The 25,712-nt window shown below is 48.2% G+C and overlaps 1 protein-coding gene across 4 annotated transcripts in view; it reads left to right on the top strand.

Moving 5' to 3' along the window:
* REEP1 (receptor accessory protein 1) overlaps positions 1 to 19,763 on the top strand; it is a 104,448-nt gene extending 84,685 nt beyond the window's left edge. For 2 of the 4 annotated variants that reach the window (XM_032352684.1, XM_032352685.1), the window contains 5 exons: positions 6,480 to 6,657; positions 10,596 to 10,631; positions 15,735 to 15,886; positions 17,675 to 17,742; positions 18,278 to 19,763. In XM_032352684.1, the coding sequence (XP_032208575.1) occupies positions 6,480 to 6,657; positions 10,596 to 10,631; positions 15,735 to 15,886; positions 17,675 to 17,742; positions 18,278 to 18,509 (666 nt within the window). In that variant the 3' untranslated portion in view covers positions 18,510 to 19,763. Of the gene's footprint in view, positions 1 to 6,479; positions 6,658 to 10,595; positions 10,632 to 13,638; positions 15,887 to 17,674 lie in introns of those variants that run through there. The other 2 variants (XM_032352686.1, XM_032352687.1) reach the window with 2 other exon arrangements.
* Positions 19,764 to 25,712: the final 5,949 nt, after the last annotated feature.

The following is a 25,712-nucleotide window of genomic DNA, read 5'->3' as shown; positions in this document are numbered from 1 at the left end:
AGGGAGACTCCCGCCCTGCAGGACTGCGATCTCAGCAAGTTAACTATTTATCATTTTATGGCAGTCAGGGGTGCCTGTGGAATGTCACACATATTACCAAGGGGAGTGGGTGGAGAGGGGGTGCAAGGCGCCAGCTTTTGCTTTGTCCTCAGCCGTCCTCCTGCTCCCTCATCATTCCCCCCTGAACAATTTTGACCCTTAAATCTTTAAGGTGGTTGAAGGTGGAAGGTCTCATCTTCTATAACTTCTTCGTGCTGAATAGGGGCATAGAGCTGTCCCTACCTACTGGGGTCAACATTGATCAGTGGAGGAATGTATAGGGGAGTTACGAAAGGTGGAGGCAGCTGAATCCAGCGCTGACAGTGAAGAGGCGTCCTCGCGTGCGATAAGGGCACCAAGTAGAGAAACATGGAACAAAGCAACATATTAAGGTTAATAAGGCGATAAGAATGAGAAGCCCGAGAAGGAGATTTGGCCATAGTCCTCCTTCAAACCAGGAACTTAACCATTCACTGAGAGAGAGAGAAGGATCTTGTAGGGCCTTAATATGGGCATTCATATCCTTTATTAGTCCTGTGATAGTCTGGGATTTACACACAACATTCTGTCTTGATAATTGCACATGTGCCACCCTGGGCTGCTGTCAGGACATCTAAAGCCATCCTATTTATCTCTTAAGGGAGGGGACTCTCCAGGGCAGGGGTCTTTCAAGGGTAGGCTGACCTTGGTTCATGAAAGGGCTCCGGCATTCTAAGCTTGTCTATGGCTCATATTCTGAACTGAGTGTTGGCTGGGGAGGAAATTGACACAGGACTTTAAACAACACACACCATACATGCTAGACTCTATTCCACCATCAGAGTTACCATGGGAGACCCAACATTTATTTTAGAGATTTTCAAATAATTCTCAAAACCCTTATTTTGGAATTTCAATGAGAGCCAACTAATGAGCCACAGAAGAGGGTCATAGATTCTTGAACTCAGAGTTTTACAGTTCGAAGGGAATCTTGTTCGATGTTTTAACTTCCCAATGAGGTTGCAAGGCTGAGAAGGACCAGCATGGCTTGGTCAAGGCCCCTCATAGCAGAGTTGAGCCTAGGCTCTCGGAGCTGGACGGCGAATGCATTGCAGTGTCTAGAGCCACCACTTCTTCCTTCTCTGTTCTCATTTGTTTATTTAAAAAAAAAAAAAAGTTCCGTGTCATTCTTTTTTGGTCTAGATGGCATTTATTAGCATCCTGCAAGCCCTGTATTTACAAAAATGGGAACTTCAAGGCGAACTTGGGAAAGTTCTATGTTTCTGAAAATGAAATGGTAATGATTTCTTCAAGGTAATACACGTTTATGGTATAAAGTCTTACAAGCACAAAAGAGGGCATGCAGTAAAGAGTAGGTCACACCCCTGCCCCTGTCCTCCACCCGCCAGCTGTTCTAGAAGAAACCTGTGACCTTTTAGCAGGCCCTTCCACCAAAGCATTCATTTGGGCACTAACCCAGTTTGAAGGTGGTACCCGTGTGTCCTTAGCATCTCCTCTGGCACGGAATGAAGTGGCAGCTCAGAGTGGTGGTTGACTAAGAAATCTACTTCTTCCACTTGGCCCGCATCTTCACCCACACATGTCCTCCAAGGCCAGCTCACGTGCAGTCTCCTGTGGGGAGCCTGACCTCTCTGACCTTTGGACCCTCCAGCCCTCCAGCATTTCTCCTATACTCCTTGAGGACAGAGCTAGTGTCCCTGCCCACAGGGGCTCCTTCAGGGGCAGGACCGTGACCCCTTGACCCCATGCACTGGGTGGAGGCGGGGATTTCCTGTTGCTGCCCCTTACTGAGGGGATTGCTCGGTAAATGGCTGCATGTTCCTTCATTCAGCTCCTTGACCCCTAATTTGTATCATGGTGACAGACATCAAGGCTGTACTAGTAAATAAAATGGACAGTCTGGAGGACAAGACAAACCCACAAACAATAGCAGTAGTTAAATATAATTGTGTGAGGTGCTACAGAGAATCCCAGACTTCCCTGAGCACCCAGCCAGGGAGCTTGAGCTGGTCAGAGAAAACTTTGTGGAGACGGGCAGCCATATTGCATTGAGCTATAAAAAGGAGACGGGCAGCCATATTGCATTGAGCTAAAAATGCTGTGGTTTCTGAGATACATTGTTATCTTATAAGGAAGAACATATCGCCAATTAAATTAGAACAGAAAGCTCTTTACTTCTACTTATCCAAAGGACTCTCTTAGACTTGTTTGGACATCGAATCTTCGTGCGTCACTTTTGTACACACATTAAAAGGAACGTATAAGTACGATCAATTGGTTGAGGTCTTCCTAACCTCACTTTTTCACTTTCTGAGTCCGACTCCTCTGAATCACTTTTCCCCTGAGCTCCTCTGTATCCATTTACAACCACGCCATACCACTCTCTGCCTTGCGGAGCACTGGTGATTCAGAGCTCTTGTCTCTTTTATCCGCACTCCTGCTACACATTCTGCCAGGTTGGATGCTGCCTCTTTCTTGATCTTACCAGAGGTCTCCGTGGAATGTGCTTCAGACAACTGGGACCCATATTTCTTCTTCCGGTGGTTCTTGATGGTTTGTGAGTTGAACACTCAGTTCAGTTCGGGTGTCCAGTTCGTGCCATGGGGAATGACAACCAAGTGTCCTCCTATGTAGGCAATGACAGTGATGTCAAGGCAACGATAATTGTAAGACACACCCTTGTGTCAGTGATGAAAAAAGAATATACGTCTTGAAATTGATGAAAATCATTTACACGAAGTCTGGGTGTAAAAGAGGGCTGTCATTATTCTGGTGAGGGAGTGATGTTGAGGCTCTGGATGGATGTTTCTGTGAGTCTCTTAGTCACAAAATGGCCCCTCCACCAGAATCAGAGGCAGAAAACAGGGAGCAGGGTCAGGCCTTTCTTCTCTTAGCAAGAGAAAGTTCCTCTCCCAGAAATTCCTTAGCAGATTTCTCCTTCCATTGGGCAGAATTGGATCACATAGCCATCCATCCTTAAGAGGGAGATTGGGAAATCTGGGTATTTTTTCACCATGTCAAGAATGGGGTGGGGGATGATTTTTGGATGGCCAACCAACAGTATACCCCACTGTGGGCAAATTCATTTGAGATACAGTGAGTTAATCTGAAACACTGTAGGACTTCTCAGAGGCTTTAATGTGGTAATATGGATAATTGAATTATGGAGAATATGGTATTAAGCCTTTTTTAAAGAAGATTTTATTTATTTGAGAGAGAGAGAGAGTATGAGAGGGGGAACAGCAGAGGGAGAAGCAGACCTCCCTCCTCCCCCGCACTGAGCAAGGGAGCCCAATGCAGGGCTCGATCCTGGAACTCCAGGATCATGACCTGAACCGAAGGCAGTCACTCAGCCAACTGAGCCACCCAGGTGCCCCTGGTTATTAAGCTTTAATAAACTTAGGGGATCCAACTTAATTTTCCCAAAATAGGGAGCCCAATTTTGTGGAATACCAGTGAACAACTCTTGGCTGTTCTCAGAATAATAAAATGGAGGTTCTCCAGAGCAGAGCCCAAGTAGCAGGGTGGATTGGGGTTTGTGGAAAATGAATGGGAATGAGGTATGGACAGGAGTCTGAGCAGGGCTGAGAGGTTTACAAATGAGAAGGCCATATCAGTTCTAACCATCTCAGATTGGTTTGACAGATAAAGGCTGATTTGTTTTTGAGATCCTTGAATCTATGCTACTCTGATTTTGCCTGAGTCAGGACTATGTTGATACAGAGCTATTATTACCCCTTTTCTTTGCTAACTTCTGCCACTTCTGGTCTTCATGATGCTAGTGATATTGGAGCTAGGTTGGCTGGCTTCTGGGAGTGGAATCCCCTGCTTTGCCGAAGAGGCCATTTATGGTGCCTGCTCTCAGATAGATTACTGAGCATTTGCAAGAACTAGCAGACACATTGATGGAGTTTATCCCTGGCCATTTATTTGGGCTTGGGGTCATGAAGCCCGTCTGTGTCCTTTTGGCCCGATGTAGTCTTTTCATTTTTTTATTCCAACAGCAATTTGTGTGTTTCAGGAGGCAGTATCATCATCAGCACCATCGTCATCACCATCATCATAACTGGCATTTTTTGAACACTTACTAGGCATTGGGCTTTGTAATGGATATTGTTTGGGCATAATCTCATGTAACCCTCCCCCCTCCCCATATCCCGCCATGTGGATGCTCCTTGGCGGAGGAGAATATTGAGGTGGGGAGAGATTAAGGTCACCCAGCAATCCATGATAGGACTGTAATTTGACTCTAGAACCCTTGCTCTTCATCCTCGATTTCTATACCTTCTGGTCCGGCAGCTCTGTGTGGTTATTTATACATTTGTCTTTTTATATTTAGTCCAAAATCAAGCTGTATTGTTGATGTTTCCTAATAACACCTAGCACAGCTTCTTGCCCAGAGAACGTCCTTGATAAATTGTTTCTTGTTGGACAAGAGTAACTAAACAGAGGAAGACTGAAAGCGAGCCAGTGAATGGTCTTCCTGGGTGTGAAACTAACACTGAATTATGGCATTGTCCGTAGCAATATTTCCCCCCTTCTTTTCAGAATCAATTTTTGTTCTTCAGTCCTCTCATTTCTTCTGAGTTCTGGATGTCACCTAAAATGCTTCCAGGTGAAATAATCGTGGATTGTTGGCTGATAGCTCTTGGAGGGGATTATACTGGGCAGCTAGTCCCACCTGGTTTTCATGGCGCAGACCACCCAGTTGTTCATGGCTAGAAGGTGAGCCCTCGACTCCTTGGCCGCCATTATACAGAGTGGTATCTGAGGCTAACAGGGGGATTTCCATCTCTTTTTAACATCAGACTCGCCTTTGCCTGGATATACAGTTCTAATTTTATTTGAGTATTAAAATAGTTTTCTTTTTTGTTGTTAGTTTCCTAGAGACGTTTTTATATCTTTGGTAGGTTGAGAACTGGTCTTTTTCATATTTTCATGCATGTTGTTTTACCCCAACATTTCTTCTAGACCTGTCTGCAAGCTCCTTTTGTTTCCCCTCTTCGCTCTAACGAACTCATTCTGCATTTGCTCCTTTTTCTAACTGGCTCTTTGACTAGTCACTTGTATGGACTGCTCTGCTTTGCTGGCTGTTTTCATTGCTTTTTTTTTTTTTCCTTTATTCTCCTCAAGTGAAATGAAAAATGTCCTCCAAACCCTCTGCCATGTTGAAAGCATCCCACTAAGCCATTGTGGTCCCTGTTTGTTTCATCCATCCCACCCCCAAACCAGAACCTTCTCGTTAGCTGTTCCCACTGATTTTGTGCTTATTTGTTGGTTCTGTTCCATCTGTTGTGCCTTATTGTCCCCAAGGCCTCCAGCCCTCTAGAACCACTCTTTCCTTCCTTATCCAAGTAGAATATCTCCTCCCCCATCCCCTGCTGTCCTTGCCCCTGTGGAAATTCTACAGGCCCACCAGTATTTCTGACGACGCCCAGCTTCATCCATTTGCCTGGTGGTTACTGGCCAGTCTCCTCCTATTCAAATCCCAATCCCATTCTCAATAACCCCAGTCTCCTACCAGACCCTGGCCTCCCTCTCAGGTCCTTCTCCCCCAAATGCAAGCTCCCTCTCCAACCCCTGAGGCTCCCCTGGGGCAATACCACTCTCCCTGAGCATCAGCATCGCTGTGATCCTTTTCATTCCGACACAGATTCTCTCATCCAGACAGCAAGGACCTTCCCTTTCATAAGTATAATGGATTGATCTTGCTTTCCTAAACAAAAGAACAATATTCCCCTGAGATGAATTCTGTGACTCTCTCAGAATATGAAATGGTTAGAGTCAGCAGGGCTTTTTTTTTTTTTAATATCATTTTCCCGCTTTCCTGATTCATTACCTTTTGTGTATTTTATGAAGCTCAGATGCTAGAGTAGAAGGAAATGCGCCTCATACACAGCAACATGAACAGAGAAGAGAAATCACTGTTGTCAAACATTTAAAAAAAAAAAAAAACACTGGCTGAATTTTATTTCCTTGGAAAAGAGGAAGGCCCGAGCACACAGATTATTAGGTTTTGCTCTTTCTGACCAGATTCTTATGTCCTAGGAACTGAGCAAAATGTGGCTACGTAGGGATTTTTATTCATGTTAAAGCCAGAGAAGCAGCAACGGCTGGCTGCTTTCTTCAGCCCGGAGTGAGTCTGTCTCTGGCTCTGGCTCACCGTGATGTGGGCGTCTGAAGGAGAGGAAGGAGCCAGGAGCCAAAGGAACAATTGCTGGGACCCACAGAAGGCCTTGGAACATTCTAGACCTTGACCCTCTCGGTGCTTCCAGCAAGTACACCCGGCCCCCGACCCTCTGCAGAGTCCTTTCAGCTCTTGAGTTCCACCTGGCTGACTGCCAGAAACCCCCTGTATGGTGTCTGCCTGCCGCCTGCCCCGCAGCCTGTGCTGTGTAGGGCAGGCCTCTGACCTGGGCCCCCTTCTGTGTTGTCTCCAGGGGCAGGGTGCCTTATCAGAGAGACTTCGCAGCTTCAGCATGCAGGACCTCACCACCATCAGGGGTGACGGTGCCCCTGCTCCCTCCAGCACCCCCACACCGGGGTCCGGGCGAGCCACCGGCAAACACGGCCAGCCCAAGATGTCCAGGAGCGCTTCTGAGAGTGCTAGCAGCTCAGGTAGGTGTCATTTCCCTCTTCCCCCTTTCCAGTTCATAAGCTTTGCTTTTGTTGCCAGCGGCGCAGTCCACATCATGTGGCATATAACCCGGCATTGCCATCCACACAGATGTCCATCTGATCATTCCAGGCCAGCTGAGAGCATCACTCAGGCCAGCATGGGAGGCTAGCCTGGGGACTCTGATCAGGGGACAGGATTAGACCACCTGCACCAAAGGGTCTTGCGTGCTCCATCTGATGATCTGAGGGTGGTTGGGGAATAGTGCCTGAACCAAGTCTGGAGGCTGTGGGCACAGCTGGCCCTCAGCCAAAGCAGCTTTCTCCCCTCTTTTCCTCTCTGACCCCACACTCCCAGGAGGGCTTACCTGCACCTGAATTTTTCCTCCTCCCCACCCAGGGCTTACGGCTCCTGTGGTCCTTTTCCCCTGCCGAAACGTCTCCTGTACTTCATCACTCCACCATCTCCTCCCAGCCCTGAGCCCCCATTCACCACGCACACCATCAGCCACTATGTGCCAAGGGCCACACTAGCTCTGAGGTCTGATTCCTGCAGAGGCCATGGCTTTAGGGAGACCCCACCTGTATCCCCAGTGTCTCAGGATGCTTATATTAGCATTGACCTCGGGGCTCCGTTAAACATGCAGAGTCCAGCATCCATGTCTGGAGGGGTCAGCAAGTCGGGGAGGAGATTCACATATGGGATGGTGTTGAGGTACAGCCAAATTCGGAACCCACGGGTGTCTGACCCATCAGTGGGTTTCAGGCTTATTGAGGGGGCATGGGTTGGGGGCTTATGAGGGGGTAGGGTGCTGGGCCAGGACTCACATCTTCCCAGACCATTACTTGGGGAGCTTCCAGGGCCCTTGGCTCTCAGGGGCTGAGCATGGCTGGGTTAATGGTGAAGAGGGTACAGGGGCCAGTCCTGGATTGCCAGCTTGACTCCTCACCCTTGGTGGGAAATCAAGCCTTGCAGATGGGAATCAGACCACCCTTTTAGAGCCTGGGTCTGTGACATGTGCCTGGTAGCAGCCCTGCTCTTGAACACAGAGCGGAGCCCTGACCCTGTGCTGTGAGGTGCAGCCCAAGCCTCAGGGACCCCGCCTGACTTTGGGGGTCATGGACAGGTTTGGGAACAAAGGGGCCCTATGGCTGCCCTAGGAATAAAGACTCACGTGCCCTGCCAGGGAGAGGGGAACAGCTCAGAGCCAGGCCCGGTGTCCATCATTCTGAGGAATAGCCCACTTTACCCCAGGCCCCGGGTGTGAAGATTGTGGCTGTTTTTCTTGGAGGGAAAATGGTTTAACTCCAGTGGGGTTGGGAAGGTCGAAGCTTGGCCATAGGGGTGAGGATCATCTTGGGTCGGGGGTTATCTCCTAAGTGAATCCTCCCCCAGGAGAGTTCAGAACGGAATCCCAGAAGTCCAGGCAGGCAGGGACCTCAGGATCGTTCAATCAATGAAGAGACTGAGGCCCAGGGAAGGGAACGGTATCCAGGGTAACCCACTGACTGGAGTTCTCTGGGGCCTCCTCACTCCTGGGCCAGTGCCCTCCAGGTGCTCACCCCTCCACCATCTAGGTGTCCTTGTGCATCTCCAGCTTCTGACCTACTGGACACTATCTCAGAAATAGGGCTAAAAACTGGAATTAGGGGTCACCTCCACCTTCGGTAAGCTCCTGGGCTACAGAACCTCAATGTAAACTGTTATTTGGAAGAAAAATGGGCCCCAGTTCTGGGAGGCTCAGAGGATAGAGCAAGAACCAATGGGCTAAAGTTGATAAAGTCCCCAGGGGGCAGCTGCTTCCTACCTGTATGACTTGGGCTCAGGTTCCCTATCTGTACACACGGGATGACAATACCCATTTGTAGGGGTGTCTTGAGGATTCAAATAAGATAATCCGTGCAAGAGTGCTTAGGGTCATGCCTAGCATTTTATGTAGTAGCTGCTATTGCTTCTGTTGTTATCTAACCCCACCCATGAAAACGTTTTCTAATGGGAAAGTGTCCAGGAGACAAATGAGCTGCCTTGAGAGGTCCCTGAAAATTGGAAGGAGCCAAACCAAAGTTGGATGGTCATGTACTGAGGCTCTAAGGAGGTCTTCCTGCTTTGGCCAGCACGTGGGCCTCAGCGGCCCCACAGTCCCTCGCCCTCTAAGATTCTATGTTGTCATTATAAAGTGAACCAAGTAGAGGAAGTAGGTTCAGAGAGGTCATGTACGGTGCCAAGGCCACCCAGGACTAGATCCAGGCGTCCTGCCTAGACTGCTCCTTGGTGGGTGATTCAGGGCAGCCTCGGAACGTGGGAAAGGGAGAAGCCTGGTAAGGTCAGAAGGCGATGGGAAGCATGTGCCCGGCTTCGACCGTTTTCCCAGACCAGCACTAGATAGACGCGGGTTTGGGATTCTCCGTCTCGGTGCTAGTCCTGCCGCCTCCCATTAGCTCTGACGCACTCCGTGGCATGCCGGAACTCAGGCTGAGCCCTCGGAGCTCCTGGAGAAGCAGAGAACCTTCATGCTACCACAGGATGCCGCCTGCTCTCCCGGCTGCTCCCTTCGGCCACAGCACCTGTGATTCCAGGGGGCAGAGGAGGGAGGTGCTGACCCAGCAGGAAGGGCAGGGACCATGTGGCACTCGCTCCAGCTGTCCTGGGGCCTAAAATAAAAGTCCTCTCGGGAAGAGAGACAGGTGAAAGATGACCCGGGGCCTGGGCATGCCGCAAAAGCACCCAGATCAGAGGCTCCAGGGCAGTTGGGGATCGAGGTGCCTGGAAGGATGTCTGGCAGAGGAGGCCCAGCTACCAAGGGCTGGTGTTCTTCCCTCCTGGCCTCATGGGCCTTGGACACTAGGCGTGGTCAGGTGGGGCTGGTGTCTGGGCTCCCATTCTGGGCAGGGCAACTGTGGGCCTGCGCAGAGCAGCAGACACAGTGTGAGCAAGGCAGACATCCTTAGGCACTTTCCACATTGTTCTCATTGGGCCGCCGACCCTTTCTCGGAACAATACCCCAGGTGGTCACTACTACAGAATTCGACCTGGGCATGGAAGACGAGCACAGTTCCCTCGAGTGCTTTCCTCTGGAAAGAGGGTACCGTAATCCCTATTCAGCCTATGTCTTAGGGTTGGGAGGAGAGCAAACAGGAGAATTTGCCAAGCCTGGACAGCTGGCAGCTGTTGAAGGCAGCCTAACAGCGGACAGATAAGAGGCGGTGGCTGGACCCCACGGAGATGTGTGCAGCTGTGGGAGGCAGCAGTCTCAAGGTTCATCCAGGCGGATCTCAAAAACATGGTGCCTAGTGAGAAAAGGACAAAACAGAGTGAGATATTATGGAACAGTGTATGTAAAATAAAAATACGTATCCCTGGTGTGAAATAAAAATACAGACTTTCCAGGAACATATTGCCCTCCCTACAAAATTTTGTTAGACACCATTTATTGAAAGCTTGGCATTGAACCCCAAGAAGGGTGCAGAGGGTGTTGAAAGAATGATCCTTGCCTTCCATGATTTTGGAGACGCTCAGCATGTATTTAGTAAGCACCTACTGTATACCAAGGCCCAGATGGGTACTGAGACCAGTAGAGTTTGCAAAGCAACAGCCAAGTGACTGACCCTAAGCACTCCGGAGAGCCAGAGGTCAGTCTGAGAAGGTTTCCTGGAGGCCATTCTGAACTGGAAGGCATCAAGAGCAGGGATGTGGGGGCGGGTGCAGTGGCAATTATTTTTTGGAGGACTTAAGGACAGACCTCTGTGGGCCAGGCATGGGTATTTTTTAGCCCCTGAGAAGAAGCGGAATCCGGAATGATCTCCTTCCCCCACCTTGGTGTCTCTACAGAGACCCACAGTCCTGGGACCCCTATATTGAACCCACTGGAGCCTCCCCGCTTGCCTGGGGCTGGTTCCTGCCGAGTGAGGGGTATCACTGATGATGTCCCCCATCCCCACAGTGTGTACCTGCTGCTCCACCTGCAGGACCCGGAAAGGTGAGTAAGCAGCCAGCCTCTGTGCAGCGTGCTGGGCTCTCGCCTCTGGCGGAGGTTCTAACCAGAAGCTGGCGCCTGACCCTGGGGCTCCCTTCCAGCTGCACAGTCTGTGGGGAATTCAGGAGGTTAACTCCCTGAAATAACAAACCTGTGTTATCTTACAGTGTGTGCAGGCTCGGAATTCAGGAGCAGCTGAACTGGGGGGGTTCCGGGTCAGGGTCTATGAAGAGTTGTAGCCAGGATACTGGCAGGTGCTGTGGTCATCGGAAGGCTTGACTGAGCTTTGAGGATCTGCCTCTAAGATGGCTCTCTCGTGGCTCCTGGCTGCAGGCTCGGGTCCTTACCACATGGGTCTCTCTCGGGCTGCCTAAGCTTCCTTACAACATAGCAGCTGGCTTCACCTGGAGTGAGTGATCTGGTAGAGAGAGGACACTCAGGAGGCCGCAGTAGGTTTTTGGACCTAGTCTTTGAAGTCACATGCCACCACCTCTGCCTTCTTTTGTTTGTTGGGAGAGAGTCATTAGGTCCAGCCCCCACTCAAGGGGAGGGGAATTAATCTCCACCTCTTGAAGGAAGGTGTATCAAAGAAAGTGTGGAGATCTTCTGAGACCACCTCAGGCCATATTTCCTGGTGCTCTGTGATGAGGACACAGGAACTTAACCCCAGTCCTTGGACGTGACAGATCCCCATAGCTCCAGGGTCTCGGTCCAGGTGCAGCCAAGGGAGCCCTGGCCCTGCTTTGCCGCTTACTAGCTGTGTAACCGTGCGTGAACCACCTAACCATGCTGAGCCTCGATTTTCCCTTGGTAAAATAGACATAAAGATCCTGCCTCCCCACCTCACTGCGTGGTTGTGAAAATGTCCGTGAAAAGGCTTTTGTATTTCAGCCTGGAGCAGCCAGGAAACCTCCGGGAGCAGGGAGGAAAACAGGGTTTCCCAGTCCTGGACAGGGACTCATGCTCCTGCCTTTCCTGTGAGCAAGCGATGGCTTGATGCAGCCGTGGCCGCCCTGTGGTTGGACGTGTTCTCTCCCGATCTGCTCCTGCTGTGTCCCTGACCCTGAGTAGACACGTGAGGGACTGGCCATGGTGCTAGACCAACTCAGCTCCCCTTATACCCACCATGGAGGGTGTCCGCCATGGAGGAGCTGCCTTTGGCTCCAAGGCAAAAGACCACTGGGGCCTATAGCGTCTAGCTGACATGAGGGGAGGAGGAGGCAAGCATGGTCCTCTCTACTGCCTGTGCTCCCAGTGCTGGGGCGGCCAAGGCATGGCCATGCCTCCCATAGTGGTGAGAACAGAGGGCGTGAGCTGGTTTTAGGAAGTATCCTGTTTCCCTTCATTTCTTCATTTGTAAGATTTCTCTAAGGCTTTTGAAAGTCCGTGTAGGACCTGTGTGTTTTGGAGACCATAAACCCAGTGCGAACTGACAGTCAAAAGAGTTCTGAGCAGGAGGACAGTGGAGACTGGTGTCCTACCCAGGGGTCTAACTCTGACCAGCTCTGCATGACTCAGAGGCCACCCAGTCCGCATCAGAAACAGACACATATGTATATACATATATACACGCACATACAAACACACAGACACATATATATATCACAAATAACATGTTATATGTCAGTTATATCTCAGTTTTATGAAGGAAAATTGCATTGCAGTGATAGAGGCTAGTGCTTAGACCTAGTGGACATACTGGTTCATGGTGACCTTGAGGTCCCAGCAACCCCAGGCAACTGTGGTTATTTCTAACTACTCACCAGTTTTGAGTTCATAAATTCCGTGAGCCATTCTGAAAGCCTCTAATTCTGGCATATTACTCCTTGGGGGACTGGGGAGGAGACAGCTGCCTTCTCCTCCATTCCTTCCTCACGGGACTGCTTTGTGCTGTTTTCTGGGATGCCCTCACCTTTTCGTGACTGCTGATGATTTCCAAATCAGAGGCTGCATTTCCAGTGCATTGAAATAGAATTTCAGTCGACTGTAGGGATTTAGTCAAGGTTGCTCTCCCCAGGACCTACGGGAATGGGGGTGTTAGGGACTGGGTAGCGGGCTGGGCTTGGTGGGGCCTTGGGCTGGGGTGACTCTGCTCAGAGCTATGATCTGGGACTTTGTCGCAGCCCTCCCTTTCTTGGGCCCTCTAACACCCAGTGCCCCAGAATTCTCTCCCACACCTCCAAGTCTCCCCAGGGTTTGCTGGCAAGGAACCAGGTTGGTCTACACCAGGCCCTCTGTACTGGTGGGAAAGTCCCTGAGCTGTGCAGGTCTCTGTCCCCTCCTCCATAAAATGTGGCCATCTCTGCAAGTGAAGGGTGCCGGGTGGGAAGAGTCAGCAGATGGTGTTGGGGGAGGTGGAGGCTAGCTCTGGCCAGTGACGCTGTGGGAGAGGATTTCAGGGGGTCACAGACACTCCGGTCAGAAGGCCCCTCCTGGTCCCTTGAGATGATTTTCATCTGTGCATCTCAGACCCCAGTAGAACGTTCTCTCCCCACTTCGGCTCCATTTCTGCCCCTGTCAGTCAATTTCCTGCTGTTTCTGGCACAGGTCTCCTCCTCCCTCTCTTTATTTTTATTATTATTTCCTCTCCTTCCTGCCTGGCTGCTCTTTCTCCTCCCTCTCCTCTCTACCTGCCTCGATGTAATATAAAAACTCAAGTCTGTATTACTGCTCAGAATTAGTCATAGAGATGTACTTTTTTCTTAAAAGAAAAAAAAAGTCAAGCGCATGGGACATCATTTTAAAAAGCAAAGTCATGTCTTTTATTCACCCTTTTGAAAGAGAGAGAGAATTGCATTGGCCTGGAGTGTGGCCCGGGCTGCGTGTTTCCTCCAGCAGCAGGAGCTGTCCGAGGTTTAGAGCGTGGGAAGGGAGGGACTGTGTGTCTGGGCGTGCACCTGTCCACAGGCTTGCATGCTCACACGTGTGTGAGTTTCATCCCCGAAGACCTTTTCCCTAACAGAATCTTGTTTTCTCTCTCCTCGGTGGCTGTCGGGGACGCGGATGTAAGTGTTCCAGACGAGTGTGCTCTTCTGCAACACGTTTGCTGACTTCCATTAATGGCACCTGCTAATGTGTGCTGTGTGGGATGTGTTCGCTAACCTGGGGGTTGTTTGGCACTATGGGAGCGGGGTGGGGCGGGGGGTGTGGGGAGAAGGGCCTCCGGCTCAGTGCAGATGCATCTACTCTGGTCTCCAAGTGTTCTTCCTCCCTGCCTGCCCCACAGAGATAAGAGGTGGGGCCGCTCCCCACCTTCTCAGTCCGGCTGACACATTTGCTAATATGGAATGTCGTGAGACTAGGGCAGACAGCAGGGGCTCCTGCACTTCCCTCTAGGCCACCCAGCCTTGGGCAATAGGACAGCCGCTCTGCTGGCTCAGGTCCTTGGCCGCCATCACCTGAGGTTTGGACATGGTGGCTGTGGCCATGAACTTGCATGAGAGTCACTTTCCCCACCCAGAGGTCGTCTCTGGAAGTGATCAGACTATTAAGGAGTGGATAGCATCAGCACAGGGAAAGCCCTGGGCCAAGATTTGGAGGGAACAGAGGCACGGATTCAAACCAGTCCCCACGCCCACTTCCAGGATGCAGTTTGGCACTGGGGCTGAACTGGCCAGGCTGCGTCTGTGGTTTCTGCCCTAGTCCAAGGACTTCATGCTCTAGGAAGTCCTGTTTCTTTTCCCTCCCATCAGACAAGGGCTATCTGTGTCCAGAAGGAATTTCTCTGTGATAGTGTCAAGGTCTGACTTGAGATGAGATGAGGCTCCCAGATGACTTCCTGATTCCACCTAGGGTGGAACCAGAGGATAACCTAAACCCACCCACCCCACCCCCCGGGTTGGGGGATGCACAGAGCAAAAAACTCAAAGGAAGATTAATGATCGAAATCTTGGCCCTTACCAAAGCCATTCCTAGCCTACAGGTCTACTTTGCAACTGGCAGTTAAGACAACTAGCTCTCATGCTGCCTCCTGATGGCTGTTGGGGAGTACAGCAGCAGTGCCTGGAAAACCTGGTCAAGGTTAGGGTCTGTTGTTATTTTTGCTTAACCCACACCTGGTTAAGTTGGGTGCTGTGTTATAGTCTAGTGAGTCCCCTGTTGATGGGGAGAACACATCTGGGGGCTCACTGTGTTTTTAGGAGCAGTAGCAGGGCGTTCCAGAAGGAGTTCGGTTTTCTTTGCGCAGGCCATGGGGTGGTTGACCGGATTACCTGAGGGCCCCCTACTCTACAGTCTGTGTTTCTAAGTAAAAACAACATATGGATTGTAAAAAGCTATCTCTTTGCGTGTCAGATAAGCTGGGTATGTGCTGACCACCTGGCCAGATGACATGGAATATGTTTAAGAATTGAACATTCTAAAAAAACACTACGCATTCAATGACATGAATTAATTCTGGAATTTTACTTGTGGATTTAATCAAGGTAGACTAAAACAGGAATCTTGCTGTCTTGTGTGTGTGGGGGAGAGTATTCCTCCATTTTCTTTCCACTGGGCATCTTTGCTTCTCTGGGACTTGGCCTTTGAAAGGAAAACAATCGATGTAACTTTGCTTAAGGTTCTCCCTGAAGGCTTCCTGGTATTTGACATCCTGTCTCAAAGAAGGCTCGGAGCTGAACATGCAAGTATAATGCACTGTGAACACAGCTTGTCCGTGGACTAGAGGAAGCCGCCAGGCCCCTCTACCATCACGGCATTTATCCATTCTAGAGGACATTCTTTCCCTGAGCACCCTTTGGTGTGACGTCATAGGTCTCAGCGGCAGGGTTTGACACCTCTTGGCTAAGGCAGTGTTTTCCTTCTGTCAGGGCAGCAATGCCCCCACGTTCCTTGGCAGCTTATCCAGTAGGTTCTGAAACCTCTGCTTCTTCCTGTGCATGGTGCCTGCCAGTTTCTAGCGGCACGCTCACAGCCCAGGACCGCCCTGCAGGGAGGCCCAGAGGATGCGGGCTCCTGCTTCACACACCGGGGACCTTGGCTGTCCTAACAGGCTTGTTGTGTGATATACCTAACCTTGACCTTGCCTGCCCTTCCTCGCTCTTTTCTACACTGATCCCTCCCTGCTGTACTTTGTCTCCTTTGTGTAGATTGTAAATGGACATTAAGTGGTTGAGGGAGATGTGAATGAGGGTGGTGTGAAGGCTTGGGACCCCCACCAGGTCCAAAACCCACTGGCATTTTCGGACGAGGAGGAGGAAGATCTGCTGGATTTCATGTACAAGTATAAGGCTCTTCGAAGGACGGAAATCCCCCTGGAGGTACAAGGGGTCTGGGGCTGCGGGCTGGAGCATGTGTTTGCACAAGGGCTTTGCCCTGGAGATCTGGGGTTCTGGGAGTAGCAGCTCTTGGGACCCCCAGCATCTCTCGAGTGCCTCTCTCTCCATCAAACAAAAAGGACAGAACGCTAGGTAGCATCCAGATCCTTGCCTAGGGGCAAAAAAGACTCTGCTCATTTTATTTAGATATTGGAGGTGATATAGTACCTAAAATAAAACTTAAAAATTTGCAAGCACTAACCTAAGATGATATGTGAATGAAAAGCAACCCAAATGTGTGTTTTAGGAGGAAGAAAATACGTTATTTGACACGTTTTTTAAAGGAAGCTGTTCATCACTGTTTCTCTAAGACACAGCAATAGTGCCTAGTACAAAGCAAATCCTGAGAAAATTTTACTGGCAGGGCACAGCCCTCTAAAAAGACCCAAACCAAATGTACCTGATTGCTGTGGATGTGGGTGGAGTGTTGGCAGCCGGAGGGCCAAGCCTGGAGCCTCAGAGGCCTTGCTTTGTGATGTAGATAGGGAGTTGCCAGCCTTGGGCCCAGGTACAGGGCAGGCTGGCAGAACTGGGGACTCCCGAGTCTTCCTCTCTGCCCCTCTCGTCTCCTCTCCTGGGCCCCATCTGCTGAATACTGTGGCCTGAGCGTTCATCTGAGGCAAGTTGGGAGGCCCCCTGTCCTCAGTGTAGGGACCCCCGTGAGACTTAGATGAGGGAATGCACTGAAATGTTCCCTTACCCGAGCACCTTGGCCAGTGGACCCCTTTCAGACTAGGACTGTGGTTATTACCACTGGGCGAACCGGAGTTCATCAGAGTCCTTTCCAGGGTGGGGCACGCACGGGTCAGTTTTGAAGTTGGAGGTTTTGGTAAAAGATGTCTGGGTTTAGACTCTGTTGGGGCAGTCCGTCAGAGCCTGGGCCACCCTGTGCTGGGGAGAGGGGCTCAGCTCTCCCAAGGAAAGGTGCCCAAAATGCCGTAGGGTCTGAGGGTTTATGCCATTTGGGTTTTGTTTTGTTAAAGCTGCTTGAGCTGCTTTCCTGTTTACTTCAGCCTGAGACAGCTAACTAACTACGAGTTAGTTTTCTCTGATTCTTCTTTTACTCTGTGTCTTCTTTTACTCTGTGTCCAGAGGCCGCTGGTAAACATTTCCCCTTCCTGCCCCTGGCCTTGAGGGCTCCGCCGGGACAAAAATTTTCTTTTCTTTCATGGTAGAAGTAACTTCTGTGATCTATGTGTTCCATGGAAGGAGGGCTCCCCCCTTGATAGCCATTTGTATGGGAGATGAGGTGGAGGCAGTGTTTCCCTTTGCTGTGGGGCTTGCCGTGCTTTCAAGGATTCCACATCCAGAAGGAGGACTGGGAACTGGGCGATGGGAATTTTAGGCACGTACCTGGAAACATGAGGCTCGTTTCTCAAGGAAAGACCAAAGACAAGGGAAGAGATGGGGAAGCATTTCCTCTGTGCTGAATCGCTTTCTAGGATCATTTTGCTCCCAAGGCAGAAACAAGAAAGGTGTGTGCCATCCTTCTGCGCAACCGTTTGCTGGGGAGACCCAGGGACATAGGAGAGGGTGAAGCGGGAGGGAGGCGGCTGCCTTCTCAACTGGCTCAGCATGGGATGCTTGGGATGTGACCCGGTCCCCAGATTCCCAGCCGGCTGCCTCACACACGTGTGCGTGTGTCTCAACACAAACCCACAAAGGTGCTCGCTCCAAAGTTTCCACGCTTACGCCACATTGAGGGATGCCTTTTTCTGTTTCCTCTGGCAGGCACCGCCTAGAGTTCTTCGATCCCGCTTTAGGAAGAAAAGTACCTCATCCTCAGCCACTGAAACCACGTGAGTGAGATGAGCCAACAGCACCGGACCCACAGAATGTTTCTTCTCTGCCTTAAAGAGCTAGTCACTAATAACGTAGAAATCCGCAAGCTGGCGTGCTTTGAGTATGCAGCCTCACAGACACAGCCTTTTCTCTCTCCCCTCTTCCACTTGAAAGACTTTAATTTTCCTTTTCTTTATGTTGCTGGGGAGAGGCTAAAGGGAAAGGTAATGTGGGGGGGTGACCTTTAAGTCTTCTGAGGTTAGTAATTTTCCACAATTGGATTGTCAGCAGTGTGTTTTTAGAAATATAAGAGATCACCCTCACACTGCCAAGATGTACATTTGTAATTTATTTGTCGCATACTTCGTTTTTAGTCCTGTAAATGCAAACAGAGCGATTTTTTTAAACTTTTTTTGTTCTTGGTACTAATACTTTGGACTATGATGTACATATTTATCAGTTTTGGCTTAATCAGATGGACTCGCAAGGGCTGCCAGAGGTTCTAATATGTAAGAAAACTACAAGATGTGTAAAATATTATTTTGATTCCAGAGAATGTCTCAGATGTGCTTCTGAAGCTTCTAAACACAACTCCAGTAGAACATCCCTTTTCCAGCAGGACGACGGTCCATCTTCTTCAGACAGATGTTTAGCCAAAACGCCAGAGATGCTTAGCATGAGGAGACAATATTGTAATGACAGAGAGGAGTGTAATGAGGCCAGGGGAGCAGCCCAGAATAAGAGAAATCACAAGACGCTTGTCTCCCCCTGGATTCTGGATTAAGAGCTTCTGAATCATTTCAAGGGATTTACCAAAGCTTTAGGCAGGTGGCTCACCCTTGGTGAAACTTCCTGGGGATGTGAACTCACAGGCCTGTTGAGGGGAATCGTTTTGAGTGTTCCAAAAGTGCTGGAAGAATGACTGTTTCTCCTTCATCGGGACTGGTTCTGTGACTTATTTCCCCAGGTAGAGGAGCCTATAATCTGAACATCTTGATTAAGAGAACACTAAGCAAAAGCCAACCAGTCAACCCAACCCAACCCAACCCAAACCAAACCTAAAGGTATGTTTCAGATATGCCATCAAATACACCTGAGACACCTGTCAAAATGCTGGGTTCTAGAAAGGTTTCAGAGCTTGAGATCTTTACGAACTGACTTGCTGCTCAGCGCCCTGGGCGGCACCCTTCTGTTCCCTTCCTGGCTTGTGCAGAATGTGAGTGACAGAAGTCATGCACTCACGGGCACTCCATGGCTTACTGGACGTCTTATGCAGGCCAGGATCGCTTACTAGAGTAGAGCACTGTTGAGGGGACTCTCTACTTAGACTGAGAACTTTATCTGAAAAGAAGAATCTGGTTTAGGTAGCATTTTGGCCCAAGGTAGCTCCTCCCCTCAGGGAGAGCTGAGCCTAAACGTAGGACTTGTATATTTGTGCTTAGAATTGTTGTTTTCTTTCAGTGTAATGCATGCAGTGGTCACAACGCAGTCATTTATAATACTTGGATTGTGTTTGTTCATAGATATGCTCTGAAGACTAGAGAATTAGTGTTATGTACCACATAGAACTTACTGTCAACCAGCCATAAGCAGACCTGGTTCAAGACTGTTGCATTACTAAGCTCGGCGAACACACACGTCAGTAGTCTTGGCTGCTGACACCCTGGCTGGATCTTAGCCACCTGAGAAACAGTTTTACCTGAAGTTGGTTGTTGCCAGATATGCATATTTAAATCCCTTCTTCCCACAATGCCCCTGAAGGTGACTCTGTAATTTACAACAGGATTTAGGAAAACAAACCTATAAGCAAATTCGTGGTTAAGAGGGCTTTTCATTGTCTGTGCCCCACACCCACCAATACCTAAACCCCTTAGGGAAGACAGAATATCTGTTTCTTCAGGCTCACTGAATAGTTTCAGAAGAAAAATATATGCTTTAAATGTATTTACCTGTTAGTTGGGGCTACCCAGAATTATCAGAAACAGCTTCACTTCAGCTTTTTAGCAAAAAAAAAAAAAAAAAAAATTTTTTTTTTTTTTTTGGCAAAACAATAAATGCCTTTAGCAGCAGAGATCCTTCGTGAACAAACTGTATTTTCACCATTTTACAATGTAAAGTTTTAACAAGGACAAGCTACCAAGTTTGCACTCAACTATGCCAAAAACAAGTTTGAAGCACTCTACTCTCAGACACGCTGTATTACTTCATTCAAGATTTAGAAAATAGAAAGGTACCCAAACTGCTGTCTTAATGTAAATGGAACTATTTTTCCTTCAAGTGTTGATGAGGGAGTTGGTTTCTCTCTTAAAAACACTCACTGTACAAACGAGAGCCGCTGTCCTATTTCTAGCAAAATGTGTTTACTCCCCCAATGAGCTGCATATTCGTGTATGGACTGACAGAAAATGTGAATGCCTCCGAGTGTACATGTAGTGGTGTGCTGCTCTGTCTAGAGGGCATAACTGAACACCTTTAATTTGCTGATTTACAGACACAGGCTGTTTACAAAATGCTAGCTCAAAAGTCTGTAATTTTCACGTAATAACTTTTAGTTCTTTGCCATTGGGCACCTGTTCTGTTTCTGAGGAGGTGAGACGGGGCGGTGTACTTAGACCCCGGAGAGCTTTGTCATAATCCCTCCTGGCTTTGTGTGATTAGCTTGCTCACTCCACTGGCCTCTGAAGTGTATGTTCTCTCCAGTAAACTGTCTGTGTGTTTGTGGTAACAGTGCTTGTCCACCATGATCACAGCGGAGTACTTCCCTAGTCCTCCCCTTGCACAGTGTTTGACCTGCAAAGGACGTGCTTCATTCTCCAATGGCGCACGCTCAGAGAGCTGACCTTCCGGATGGTTCCTGTGCATTTTCCCTAGTTTACTCCTGTAGTCCCTATAGAATGATCTGTAATAAAATAGTATACTGGACTGTGCATCAAAGGGGTGTAAAATTACAGTATTCCAAAGGTTGAAGTTCTGCTGTTTTGTTATAATGCCTGATCTATATCTTGAATAAAGTCTTAACATTTTTCTTTTAAAAAACATCTTTGTAATGTTGAGCTTATGAGGAAAGAGAAAACACTTAAAAAAAAAATGTGGAAGGTAGCAAGGATTAGAAGCTGAGTGCTCAGGCACTTAACTGGCCCTGGTGCCTTCTCTCTGGGCCTACTGCCTAGAATTGTTGCGGGGGAAGAAAATTCAAACCCTTTTGAAAACCAGTTGATCACATAAATGTAACCCTGGTAGTGTTTTATGTTTTAAAAGCCACAAGTGGAAACTGTGTAGCTATAAAAACAGAGAAGTTCATCTGGTAGGCAGTTTTCATTCTGCAAACAGAAAATCTGGTCTGTCGTCTCCCTTCTTGGTACCTGTTCCCTCACCTGCATGTGACGGAGTATGTGTGAGGTCAAGAGGGTGGTACATGCAGAGGTGCACTGGGTGGTGTGGATGCCCTTTGACCACTGCAGCCCTTGCCTTTAAAATATGAATGGGCTGAGGGCCTGGCTGATTTCGTCAGGAAAGCATGCAACTCTTCTTGATCTCAGGGTTCTGAGTTTGACCCCAGGCTGGGTGCAGAATTTACTTAAAAATATGCATATGTGGGGGTGCCTGAGTGGCTCAGTGGGTTAAAGCCTCTGCCTTTGGCTCAGGTCACAGTCCCGGGGTCCTGGGATCGAGCCCCGCATCGGGCTCTCTGCTCAGCAGGGAGCCTGCTTCCTCCTCTCTCTCTGCCTGCCTCTCTGCCTGCTTGTGATCTCTGTCTGTCAAATAAATAAATAAAATCTTTAAAAAAAAAAAATATGCATATGTGAACAGGTACACATAAGCCTCATTGGGTGCTCACGAAGACTTGGGACACTTAAAAACAAAACACTCATTTTCTTTGCCTGTATAGTCTTCTAAAATAAAGCAGCAGAAGGTAAAGAAGCATGTTTAGAAAGCTGAAAGGAGGGGTGCCTGGGTGGCTCAGTGGGTTAAAGCCGCTGCCTTCAGCTCAGGTCATGATCCCAGGGTCCTGGGATCGAGCCCCGCATCGAGCCCCGCATCGGGCTCTCTGCTCAGCGGGGTGCCTGCTTCCTCCTCTCTCTCTGCCTACTTGTGATCTCTGTCAAATAAATAAATAAAACCTTAAAAAAAAAAAAAAAAGAAAGCTGAAAGGAGGGGCACCTGGGTGGCTCAGTGGGTTAAAGCCTCTGCCTTTGGCTCAGGTCATGATCTCAGGGTCCTGGGATCGAGCACTGCATCGGGCTCTCTGCTCAGCAGGGAGCCTGATTTCCCCCCCGCCCCGCCTCTCTGCCTTCTTGTGATCTCTCTCTCTTTCTCTGTCAAATAAATAAATAAATATATTTAAAAAAAATAGTTTCAAGAAAGCTGAAAGGAAGGTGAAGAGATGGGAAGGCTGAAAACCCATTCAGGTATTCATTTACTGAGCCAAGTCCAATGGCAACAGAACTGAGATTAACCAGATTAAGAGCTGACAACAGAAAAGCAAAATTAGAATTCAAAGGCAGACTTGGTATGGTGTCAGGAAAAAGTATTGCATATGTATAATGCTAGATTATAGTCACTTGTTGATTTAGATATGAATTTTTATGTTGAAAGACTCCAGGAAATGCTCTGGATTCCAAGATGTTAGACCTACGTTCTGTGACTTATTAGCTATATTTTGGGTAATTTATTTAACCTTGTATAAGCTACAGTTTCCTCAAATCTAAACCCCAGATAAACAGTATCTCCCCTGGGCGCCTGGCTGGCTCAGTTGGAAGAGTATGAGACTCTTGATCTTTGAGCTCCATGTTGGGTGTAGAAATTACTATTAATAATAATAACAATAATAAACTCAAAGGAAAAATAGTATCTTCCCCATAAGGCTGGTACGAGGATTAGCCATTTTGTGGGTATAAATACCCGACCCTATGCTGGGACATAGTTGGTCTTCAATAAGACACATTTTTACATAAATTTCAATGTCATTTAGGTAGACTCTTTAATGAAAGATGTTTGGTTGTCAAACTATAAAATCAGTGTTAATGAGAAGCCCTGCTATCCATAAAACAAAAATTATATATATGAAAATCCTCTCTCTCCGAAATGCCTGCCAGCCCTTGCTCTTCGGTCTGTGTCTGGATGCTGAGGCCTGGTTGCCAGTCCTTGTCTCTACCTCTCCTACCCCTGGCCTACAGGAAAAACCAAGGTGCTCTGAGCCCCCTACAACAGAGATCTTTGTTGTCCATGACTGCACTAGAGAAGCCATGGAAGCAGTAGGAAAGTGGCCTCCTCAACCTCTTCAGGTATCAGTTCCATCCTGCTACCAGGGGTGAGCGGGAGAGGCAGGGGCCAGATGACTAAGAGATGATGTGGGGGCGCCTGGGTGGCTCAGTCAGTTAAGCATCAGACTCTTGATTTCAGGTCAGGTCCTGATGTCAGGATCGTGTGAGACTGAGCCCCGTGTTGGGCTCTGCACTCGGCATGGAGTCTGCTTGTCCCGTTCCCTCTGCCCCTCCCGCTTGTACGAGAGCTCTCTCAGATAAATAAATAAATTCTTAAAAAAAAAAAAAAAAATGATGTGGAAACCTTGTGAGTGGTTGGCTTCTGCCACCTCAGAAGTTATGAGGAAATTGGGGCGCGTGGGTGGCTCAGTGGGTTAAAGCCTCTGCCTTCGGCTCAGGTCATGATCCCAGGGTCCTGGGATTGAGCCCTGCATTGGGCTCTCTGCTCAGCGGGGAGCCTGCTCCCCACCCACCGCCTCTCTGTTTACCTGTGATCTCTGTCTGTCAAATAAATAAATAAATAAATCTTTAAAAAAAAAGTTATGAGGAAATGAAAACCAATCAACAGAATACCACTGCATGCTTCAGAGTTCTACCCCATCTCAAATCCAGTCTGTTCTTTAACAGGGTCATGTAAACAGACATATAGGCGGCCTTCAATTTTAGAACCCTCTATCATCACCCTTTTTCTTCTAAGAAACATGCCCTGGTTTCAAGAAATTCCTCTAATAACCCTAGCCTGACTTGCCATAGAATTTTAATTTGGTTATCTTTAACCTTATTCTATTAACAATAGAGAAACTTCATCTTAGCATCATCAACTACTATATTAAAAGATTTAAAGTAGTAATTGAGACATAATTTTACTTAATACAGACAGTCCCTGACCTATTATGATTTGACTTAGGTTTTTTGACTTTACGATGGTGTCAAAGTGACACATTCAGTAGAAACCGTACTTTAAATTCAGATTTTGATCTTTTCCTGGGCTAGCAATAGGCGGTAGGACACTCTCTTGTGATGCTGGTTGGTGGCAATGAGTTGAGACTCCCGGTCAGCCCTGTAATCACAAGGGTAGACAACTGACCAATTAACAGTCGAATATTCTCCACACACACCTTTTTTCTATTTTTCACTTTCGGTACAGTACTCAATAAACATGAGGTAGTCAACACTTTATTACGAGACAGACTTTGTGGGGCACCTGGGTGGCTCAGTGGGTTGCCTCTGCCTTTGGCTCGGGTCATGATCTCGGGTCCTGGGATCGAGTCCCGCATCGGGCTCTCTGCTCAGCAGGGAGCCTGCTTCCCCTTCTCTCCCTGCCTGCCTCTCTGCCTACTTGTGTCTGTCAAGTAAATAAATAATCTTAAAAAAAAAAGAAGATAGGCTTTGTGTTATGTGATTTTGCCCAACTGTAGGCCAACTTAAGTGTTCTGAGCACATCTAAGGTAAGTTAGGCTAAGCCATGATGTTCGGTAGTTTAAGTGTATTAAATGTACTTTCAACTTAATGGTATTTTCATCTTAGAATAGATTTATTGGGATGTAGCCCCATCGTAAGTTGACTTTGATCCATTAAGATCTGTAATGGTTTTTTTAACCAGGCCAAGCGCTCACATGTTGTTTGAAAATGATTCCCAGATGACTCTGGTGGGGTAGCTGAGGACCAATGCCCTGGGCTTTAACCACATGGTGAGCAGAATTTTCCTCAAAGCCTCTCATCCAACTCTCTTCTAAATGAACAATGCTTAGCTCTTGCATCATTTCCAAAATGACTATTTTCCCTTAGTTCTACAAAGTGTCTTTGGAAAATGTTTATCCTCATGGTTAAAATATGAAATCTCAGGGGTATAAACTAGCTTTAGGAAATACAGTGCCTTGGAGAGCCTGGGTGGTATAGTCGGTTAAGTATCCTACTCTTGATTTAAAATTTTTTTTTAATTTTTTTATTTGACAGACAGAGATCACAAGTAGGCAGAGAGGGAGGCAGAAGCAGGCTCCCCGCTGAGCAGAGAGCCCAATGTGGGGCTCCATCCCAGGACCCTGGGATCATGACCGAGCCAAAGGCAAATGCTTTAACCCACTGAGCCACCCAGGCGCCCCCCTACTCTTGATTTAGACTAAGGTTATGATCTCAGGGTCAAGACTGAGCATGGCCTCAGGTCCTGTGCTCAGCATGGAGTCTGTTTGTCCCTCTCCCTCTACTCCTTCTCCTTGCTTGCATGCTCTATCTCTCAAATAAATAAATAAAATCTTTTAAAAAAAAAAAAAAAAAGGAAAAAACAGTGCCTTTCAACACTTGATAAAAAGTGTCTGCACCTCTAAAGCCTCTTCTGTTTCGTGAATGGGCATACTGAAAAGCTATGTCATTTACTCGTCTCTATAAAAATCCAGTTCCAATAAACTGAGAATTGTTATGAACACACTAAACCTGAATACTAGATCTGTTCTGTGTTTTGCCACCCCATGCTCACCTCTAAACAAAACTGCTCACGTAACTATTTTTTGCTCCATGTGAACCTGCCTAACACAACCAAGTGAGCCAGGGTGGGCTCCAGACACGGGTCAGTGACTCCTGATGAGACTGGTCTTAAGTACAGGCTGGCCCAGTTAGCTTCTTGGCGTTTAGAGCTTGGAGATAGGGGTTGGGGATTAGGATGCAGAAAACAACCTGAGAGGTGCAAGCCAGAGTTATTATTGGGGTAGAAACCGAGTTGCATACAT

Source organism: Mustela erminea, chromosome 7 (assembly GCF_009829155.1).
Source record: "Mustela erminea isolate mMusErm1 chromosome 7, mMusErm1.Pri, whole genome shotgun sequence".
Classification (NCBI taxonomy): domain Eukaryota; kingdom Metazoa; phylum Chordata; class Mammalia; order Carnivora; family Mustelidae; genus Mustela; species Mustela erminea.
Note: the sequence above shows the minus strand (reverse complement) of the source record. Positions and strands in the feature narration are given on the sequence as shown.